Source organism: Ailuropoda melanoleuca, chromosome 4 (assembly GCF_002007445.2).
Source record: "Ailuropoda melanoleuca isolate Jingjing chromosome 4, ASM200744v2, whole genome shotgun sequence".
Classification (NCBI taxonomy): Eukaryota; Metazoa; Chordata; class Mammalia; order Carnivora; family Ursidae; genus Ailuropoda; species Ailuropoda melanoleuca.
Genome location: NC_048221.1, coordinates 2,999,032 through 3,008,179, shown reverse-complemented (window position 1 = coordinate 3,008,179; position 9,148 = coordinate 2,999,032). Strand labels below are relative to the sequence as shown.

At 59.1% G+C, this 9,148-nt stretch overlaps 1 protein-coding gene across 1 annotated transcript in view; it reads right to left on the bottom strand.

The window, feature by feature from the left end:
* The window catches only part of YJU2 (YJU2 splicing factor homolog), a 12,088-nt gene extending 5,056 nt beyond the window's left edge, over positions 1–7,032 (bottom strand). The window contains exons 1-4 of the mRNA XM_011236340.3: positions 6,896–7,032; positions 5,025–5,125; positions 3,264–3,408; positions 1,618–1,752 (exon numbers count right to left, since the gene is read on the bottom strand). Of these exons, the coding sequence (XP_011234642.2) occupies positions 1,618–1,752; positions 3,264–3,408; positions 5,025–5,125; positions 6,896–6,919 (405 nt within the window). The 5' untranslated portion in view covers positions 6,920–7,032. The remainder of the gene's footprint in view (positions 1–1,617; positions 1,753–3,263; positions 3,409–5,024; positions 5,126–6,895) is intronic.
* Between the last annotated feature and the right edge of the window lie 2,116 nt (positions 7,033–9,148).

The following is a 9,148-nucleotide window of genomic DNA, read 5'->3' as shown; positions in this document are numbered from 1 at the left end:
GGGGGCCGTGAGACTGCGTACAGAGGAAAGTGGCAGTCCCAAGGGTTTGAATACACGTCCCCCAATTCTTCGATGCTCCTCCCTGAAAAAGCAGAGCCTCATTCCCCTTCCTGTGAGCGCGGGCTGGACTATGACCCACTCCGAGCGAGCGGAGTGTGATGGGACAACAGTGTCACTCGGAGAGTGGGTCCTAAAAGGCTTCCTTCCCGCTCCTCTGAACTGCTGGCCCTGGGGAGGCCGGCACCATGTCATGTGGGGTGCAGGGGCCCCCGGGGCAGGGACATGGCCAGCTGAGCCTGCAGCTTGACTGCGGCCTCCTGAGAGCCCCTGGGCCCGAACCACCCAGCTCAGCTGCCTGGGGCTCCTGACCCCCAGAAACCGGAGGGTCACATGGATGTTTGGTAAGGTACAGTTCTGGGGTAACTCATTAGGCCGTAAGCCCGTGGCCACATGGGAGGACCACAACGGACACGACCGTGCAGGCAGCTCCGGGGACACGGCTGCCTCCGCAGAGCCTGCGTCCCTCCCTGCTGCTCCCCACGCCACAGAGAACCCCGAGTCAGGTCCGACGTGCTGGCTCAGAAAACAGCAGGCAGAGGTGTGGAGGGCCCAGCGATGGATGGGCTTCGTGCGGTGGGGGAGACCGGAAAGAATACAGACGTCATCACATTTCCGAGAAAGACAACAAAACTGGCTAGCGGAAGATGACGATTTGTTCGAAGAGGGCCAATCAGAGCATCAGGACTCCGGCGTTGCCGCATAACTACATGCCGGGCCCGTCCCAAGAGTTTCACATGTACGAACTCACTGAATTCCCACCACAACCTCTGGGGCAGGTCATCAATCCCATCTGACACACCAGGATGCAGAGGCACAGAGAGGCCAAGTGCCTTGCCCAAGGTCACACAGCCAGGAAACATTCAAGAGAACGTTTCCTTCCATACTTCTAGTCTTCACAGCCATGGTCGCGGGCGTCTTTGCAAACTGGGGGGTAGCCAGGAAGCCAGGAAGCACCCTGCATTCTCAAGTCCAACTTCCTGCCTCGCATTTGTTTCCTCTGGCTTCATGACACTCTGCCACCAGCTCAATGGCTTAAAACCACAGGGATCTCCCTGTCCCCTGGCTGGTATGGGTCAGGAGCTGCGTGCGGTGAGGCCGGGTTCTCTGACAGGGTTTCCACAGGCTCACATCAGGGACCAGTGGTCTCATCCGAGGCCCAGCCTCACTCGGACGGCTGGCAGAATTCTGTTCCTTGTGGCTGTGGGACTGAGGTCCCACTTTCTAGCTGGCTGTTGATGGGGGGCCCCCACTGCTCCCTGCCACATGGGTCCCCACTCCAGGCCTGTTCCTTCACATGGCGAATGTCCTCTAGACCCAGACGCAGGGCTCGGGTGAGCGGTCTGGCCCGTTGGATAGCCTCCGTTTCCTGAGGTCAACCATGACCCAACGAACGACCTGACCGCAGGAGTGAGATGCCTGCATGCGCGCTCCCAGGGCTACGCGGGGTGTGTGACCGGGAGGCAGGGCTCCTGGGCCACCTTGATGCTCTGCCGCCCACGCCATCACCCTGCCCAGGGGCCCGAGGCAGGAAAAGGCGCTCGCGGGTGCCCGGCTCACCTTCATGGGGTTGTTCAGCTCCTCATCTTCCCGTTCCTTCTGCACCCTCTTCTCCTCCTCCTCCAGGAGCTTCTCCGCCTGGAAGTTCCGTGTGGCTCCATGCTCCATGGTGTAGTCTGTGTTTTCGGGGTCTGTCTGGAAGGGAGAATGGGCAGACGTCAGTCCCATGTCCCCGGGCATCAAGAGCTTCTGCTAGCCCGCAGCCTGGGCCACCTGCTCTCGGGCCTCGCTCCTGCTCGTGCCTGTCCTTGTCTTTTTTTTTTTTTTTCCTTTTTTAAAGATTCATGTATTTTTTTGAGAGAGCGAGAGCGAGCACGAGCTGGAGGAGAGGAGGAGAGAGAGAATCTCAAGCAGATTCCCCACTGAGCGCGGAGCCCGACATGGAGCCCGACTGGGGCTCGACCTCACGGCCCCGAGATCAGGACCTGAGCTGAAACCAAGAGTCAGACACTCAACCGACTGCGCCCCCCAGACACCCCCCTTTTCTTGTTTTAATGCCTGGTTGGTACACTACTTTCTAGTGCTCCTGCCCCCTTTCCCAAAACGCCGAACTCCACAGCATGGAATTTCAGACCCCTCTGCACCTGCCCGCTGCCTCCCTCTGCCCCCTGCCTTCCGCACAACTGCAAATACAAGTCTCTGGGCCTTTGCATGTGTCCTGTCTTCCTGTCTGCTGTCTGCCCTGTGTGTGCGTGCGTGTGCGCACCTGTTCGCAATTTCTCATACGTATAAATCACATATTAAGCACGTACACAGCACGCTCCTACACGTATTTCTAGAATGGAGAGGGGAAACGTAAGCTGGCATCCTGGCTGAGACCCTGGAGCAGAAAGACGGCGTCAGGAAAAACACGGAAACCCACACCGTGTGTGGAACGTGGTTAACGGTCACGTTCAGTGTCAGTTTCTCAGTGGGACAGAGACAGAGGCACTGCGGGCGTCTCTGCGGACAGGAGGGGAAGCGGGCAAGGGGCAGGTGGGCCTGCAGCTTCTCGCGTGTCTGCAAGTACTCCCCAGTACGGAGCGCATCGCTAAAAGGGAAAGCGCGAGGAAGACGGGGATCCCTACGTGCGAGCGTGCGGAGCCCATCTCCTGGAAACGGCGCCAGAGCCTTCTGAGTGTGTTTCCAGGCACGGGGCTGTCTGGGCAGCGAGAGCAGCAGACCGATTTCCAGCGCCAGCCCCGCAGTTCTGTCTGAGCTCTGTTTCCACCACGCACGCACAGGGGGACCCGTGAACTGTGTGCATGACCCTAGCTACTTAANTCTCTTTCCCTCTGCCCCCCACCAGGCTTGTGCGTGCACGCACTCGCTCTCTCTCAAACAAATAAATACATCTTAAAATAAAAGTAACCAAAATACGTAATTCTTCCAGCGTACTTTTTTTATACCCTAAGGGAAAAACATTTGGTAAAAAGAAACTCCGACAGACCGTAAGGTCCTCGACTGTTCCCCAAATTCTTTACACAGTTGTGATCGCGACCGGCTATGCGCCACGTCACCGTGCGGTCTGTTCCCCGAATCCCGTGACATTGTACATCCGGGCCTCTGTACATAATGCTCCCGGGAACGAGTGTGTCTCCCGGGACAGAGTGGAACGGGAGCCCCGTGGAGGGAGAGGACGGGAGCCCGGCCGGGCGGGCGTCTACCTTGAAGGTGATCTCTGCTAGGCACCGCGTGCACTTGATGTAGAAACGGAAGATGGGCAGGCCCAGGTAGGCCTCGTTCTGCACCGTCTCCTTGCGCGCGTTGAACTTCTTGCCCTTGTAGATGTACTCTCCGCACGTCTTACACCTGTGGGGCACGACAGGGGGACTCAGGCCACCCCGGCACCCTGGTGCCTACCGGTGGGATGCTTCGGCATCTGCTGCGGGCACACCTCCTGGGGCGGGGAGCTCCCTCCCTCCGGAGGCAGCCTGCCTCAGATGCCCATCCGGTGCGCTCTTCTTACTACCTGCCTGGGCCTTGGCCCCGGGGTCCCCTTCTGGGGAAGCATGCAGACGACCCGGGCCTGCGGACACTCACCTGTCACACACTTCCAGCCGCCTGGCTGGTGCTCGTGGGGCATCCTGGCTTCCACAAGGGAAGGTTCCAGCAGGATGGAAGACACACAGAGCAGAGCAGAGCTCCCACCACCCTGGCCTCCCTCACATCCTGTGCTCCCCAGGCCTGGCCTGCCCGCCTTCTGACTGTTCCTGCAAATCCCCCCAAGCCCAGTCCCACCCCCAGGCCTCTCTCCCCTTGCAGTTCACAAAGCCCATGGCACCCTTCACCTCTCAGTCCCCAGCTCTGTTGACATGTCTTCTGTCACGTCCCTGACCACCCCGGCCGGGCAGCCTCCCTTCCCGCCACCTGCCCGCTCTCCCTCGTGCCCGATTCACACGTCCCACATACACCTGGCGAGCGCACGCCTGAGCACGTGGTTGTATCGCTACCCCCCGTGAGACCGTGGGCTCTGCTGGACCGCGGCTCTGCCGGTCTCGTTCCCACAGCATCCCCCCTGCCTCGCCTAGGCCCTGGCACACCGCAGGTGCCCAAAAGGCTTGCTGAATTTAAAAAATGAGTGAATGAAGGAGAGAGAAATGGGTCAACCACATGCAAACACATGCCGAGTTTCAAAGAACAAGGTGTCTGATGACTGGGCGTATCTGGCTTCAATGAGCTAAAGCATGAAAAAGCGTGAGGCTCAGAACCAGCAAGACATGGTAATTGGCAAGCAGTGTGAGGGGCAAGCTCGGGATGGTGAGGGAGAGGGAATCATGGAAGGGGTCAGGGGGTCACGAGGGCCTCTCTGAGGCGGTGAGGGCTTTTTTAAAGATTTTATTGAAAAAAGTCTTTTGAAATTTATATTTTTAAAGCTAATTTTTTAAAACAGTAATCCCTACACCTGAAGTGGGACTTGAACTCATGACCCTGAGATCAAGAGGGTCTACCAACGACTGGCTACCAAGAGCCAGCCAGGTGTCCCTGAGAGGGTGAGATTTAAGCCAAGACCTGAGGGGTGAAGAAGAGCTGGCCAGGCGAGAGCAGAAGGAAGAATGTTCCAGGCACAAGGAACAGCCTGTGCAAAGGTCCTGGGGTATGAAGCAGTGTGGCTGCTGGAGGCCGTGAATCAGTAGACAGGGTCCCATCTCTGCACTCACAGTTATTACCAAAGACCAAGATCTCGGGGCAGATGCTGGCTGGGAGCTCTGAGGCAGGGGGGTTAATCCTGACGTGTGAGGAAAGTGAGGGCTGGCATGGACCCGCGCTCACTGGGTGGATGTCTGAGTCGGCACCAGTGACCTGGTCTGAGTGCCAGGGAGGAGCCACTCTCTGGGGATGTCAGGCACCAGGTCCGTCTGCCACGACTGACGTGCGGTGCCGTGCGAGGGGCCGCGCGGGGAGTCACACGGGGTGGGGGCACTCACCTCATGTTGAAGGGAGCCATCAACCGCACCACATACTGCCGGTCTTTGGGCAGCTTGAGCTTGGGGATCTTTGACGGGTCAAAGTCCGGCGGGTAGTATTTCTGTGGGAAGGGAAAGTGTCAGGGGAGCCGGCCAGGGGCAGCAGGAGGAGCTCTGGGGAGCTGTACCCAGGTCCCCAGGACCACCCTGGGGTCTGATGACTTGGTGGGGGGGCTCCGAGGACTTAGCATACACTCGTACTCATGGCCACCACTTACTACGGCAAAAGGACACAGGGACACATCAGCAAAGGGAAAAAGTGTGCGGGAAGGGGTCTGGGGAGACCAGGCACACTTCCAGAGTCTTCATCCCATGGAATCACACAGGACGTGCTCATTACCCCAGTGAGGAGATACGATCACACACGTGAGATGGTGTCTCCCAGAGAAGTGCACAGGGAGCCCAGGGCTTTCACTGAGGGATGGTCACACCAGCCCCTCTGCCTCGCAGCTTCCAATATTCTAGACCCCTAGAGGAGGGCCGGTGCTCAGCATAACCCACGCTATTCGTACAAAGAACGTAAGCACGGGAACCATCCTGAGATTGCAGTTCCCGGGCCAGCCAAGGTCCAACCCGGCAAACCAGCCTTTCCAAGGGCGGCAGCCTCGAGCCTGCTGTATCAGCTACCCCCGCAAGGGGGCCTGAGCTGAGAGCTATGTGGAAGGCCGGTTTGGATCATGGAAAACAGCTTCACTGGATAATCAGAAAATAAAGCAGCTTGGGTTCTGAGCACCTACTAGGTGCCGGGTGCTGCTACACGGAGCATTTTATAGCTCTTGCCTCACAGAATCCTTGCAGAGCCTCTTCAAGGCAGAGTGTGATGTGCCCATGTCACAGATGAGGAAACTGAGTCCCAGCGGGACCCGGCTCTGGGGGCAGCAGCGTGGTCCAGTGATCAGGGGCACGGGTTACAGAGCCAGAGGCCTGGGTTCGAGTCCTCCACTCCCCGCTATCCCCCATCTCCCCGGGCCTCGCTGTCCTCATCTGAACGGAGAGAACCCGCTCGCCTCTACAGTCTGATCAGCGGGCGCTGGCGCAGGATACACCAGGGACTGATGGGGACAGCTGGCTCCCAGCTGGATCGTCAGGACGTTAGGACTTTCGTGGACACGGGGTCCAGCACCTGCCCTGGACCGTGAAGACGCTGGGGATGGATCCCTAACCCAAGTGTTGGAAAGATCGGAGCGCGGAGCCGCAGGGAGCGGCATCGGCCCGCGCGTGGAAACCTGGGCTCTAGGCCTGACATCCTGGGCTTACACACTGCCAGGCCGGGGAGCTCACTCCCCGACACAGAGCACACACCCCTCCCGGGCAGTGCGGACAAGGATTCGGAACTCAGGGGCCGCTTCAAGCTTTTCGAGAGCCCCCCCCGCAAAGTCCCGGTTTTCCAATAGAGTCGGGAGAAGCCGAGGCGGCAGGGAGGGTCCCCCTGCCAACGGAACGGAAGCACTGAGCAAAGGCGAAGCGCTCGCAGGAGCGCGACCCCGGGACCCCCGGGGGGCGGGGCCTCAAGGAGCCACGCGCCTGGAGGAGGAGGGGCGAACGGCAATACGACCAAGACGGACCCGCCCACAAGGGACGTGACTGGCTAACTCCCTTCGGCACATCCAATCAGGCGAAGGGATGGACAAAACACCCTAAGCTCCGCCCCCAAACGCCGCGAAGGCCCACCCCTCACGGAAGGTGATTGGGAGGTGTCTGAAAGCCCCGCCCCGCGGAAGACCGTTGGAGAAGAGATAAAGGTACCAATAGGAAAGCACAGGAAATCCACCGAGGCCGGAGCTCCGAGGGGGCCCGCTCCGGGTAGAAAGCGCTAGTCACCAAATACTTACGTTTAAAACTTTTCTCTCCGACATCTTTGCCTCCTCCTGCTCTCACAACCTCGAGAAGGACGCTTAGGTTCGGTGTTTGCCGAACTTCCCTGACCGTCCCTTGTATTTCCGCCAGCGTCACTTCCTCCACTCTATTATTGGTTGGAGCACACTCAGGTTCCCCTTCTCATTGGCCCTAGTCCCCGCCTGTCAAGAGCTGAATCCGGCTACCTTCCCTTCCGAGTTGCACCCTCGCTAGTTGGCGACAAAGGTTCTGGGGATCGGCTGACTTGGAGTTCGGGGGAGGTCCTGCGCCCCCTAGAGGCGAGCGGCGGCTCACAGAAATTCCATCGTGACGCGCCGTGACCGCTGCTCACGACATTCCCTGCAGTTTACTGCTTTATGGAGCAGCGTACACAGAGGTCGGCGGTGAGCGCTTATGCTGTGTGCTGCGCTGCGGAAAGCTACCGGTGTTCCTGTGTCCCTAGCGCGCACCTGGGGACTGGAGACAGCTCCCACGGGCTACGCATGTCTACAGAGGAGCAGCCCCGACGCCCTCCTCCACGTTTACCTGGAGTCCCAGAGACTCAAAGACCAGCTCCCGCTCAGACCCACCTGCCCTGCACACATGCACGCATCCCCTCCCGCAGCCACCTGCCCAGCACACGCACACCAGCTCCCGCACACACCTGCCCTGCACACGTGCGTGCACCAGCTCCCGCACACACGTGGCGCAGCAGGGCAGTGTCGGGACAGGGGAGAGAAGGGGCACCTGAGATGGTGTGTGAGTTTCGTGTGGCTGCTGCAAGGTTATGGCAAGCTCGCTGTCCTAAAACCACACACGTTTATTATCCTATGGTGTGGGGGAGGTCAGGAGTCTAAAGTGGGGGCACCTGGGTGTCTCAGTTGGGTAGATGTNGCACGCATCCCCTCCCGCAGCCACCTGCCCAGCACACGCACACCAGCTCCCGCACACACCTGCCCTGCACACATGCGTGCACCAGCTCCCGCACACACCTGCCCTGCACACGTGCGTGCACCAGCTCCCGCACACACGTGGCGCAGCAGGGCAGTGTCGGGACAGGGGAGAGAAGGGGCACCTGAGATGGTGTGTGAGTTTCGTGTGGCTGCTGCAAGGTTATGGCAAGCTCGCTGTCCTAAAACCACACACGTTTATTATCCTATGGTGTGGGGGAGGTCAGGAGTCTAAAGTGGGGGCACCTGGGTGTCTCAGTTGGGTAGATGTCAGACTCTTGATCTCAGCTCAGATCGTGATCTCAGGGTCATGAGATCAAGCCCTGCGTCAGGCAGCGTGGATCCTGCTTGGAATTTTCCATCTCCCTCTGTCCTTCCGCTTGTGTGTTCTCTCCCTCTCTCTCTCTCATTCTCTTTCCTCGGGTGGAGGGGTGAGAAGTATAAAGTGGCTGGGAGGGGGCTCCAGGGCAGAATCGGCTTCCTCCACTTGTCCAGCTTCCAGAGTCCGCCCGCACGCCGCACCGCATGGCTGGTATCAGCCTGGCCTCTGCTTCTGTTGCCGTATCACCTTCTCCCTCCCTCTGACCCTTGCCAACCGGACCAGGCAGGATAACCCGCCTTGACGTCCGTTAACTTAATACAGGATCCTTAATCCTTACATTAAGGATCCTCATGATTCTTAATCACCCAGTGAAGTCCCTTTTGCCACGTAAGGGACCGAATTCCCACATTCTGGGGATTAGGAGGCAGCTATCTTTTGGGGGCCATACATGAGGTAGTCAGGAAAGGCTTCTTGGAGAAGGTGAACTTTGAGTTTAGACCCGAGTGAAGTCCACAGAGCAGCCCATGGATTTTCTCCTCCCTTCAGTTCTGGTGGCTCTGCCCCCCCCCCAAGAGAAATCTTCCCAAACTCATGCCCCATAGTGGGGCTCGCCCCCCTGACAGCTTTTCAAAAGGTAGGTGAGCTGACCTGCTGAACAGGATGGATTTCACCCCCACCCCGTCCCAGGCAGAGCCCTGCCTCCAGCCCCAGTCTCCTCCTCTGGTCCAGCCCTGACCCCACCTGTGGGAGTGGGGATTCGCTGTATGTGTCTTGCTTCATCCTCTCCCCTCTGGGTCTCATCTGGGTCTATTGAAAGGAGGAGGAGGGGCGCCTGTGTGGCTCAGTCAGTTGGATGTCTGCCTTTAGCTCAGGTCATGATCCCAGGGTCCTGGGATGGAGCCCCACGTCGTGCTCTCTGTTCAGTGGGGAGCCTGCTTCTCCCTCTGCCCACCCCCTCCACCCCGCTTGTGCTCACT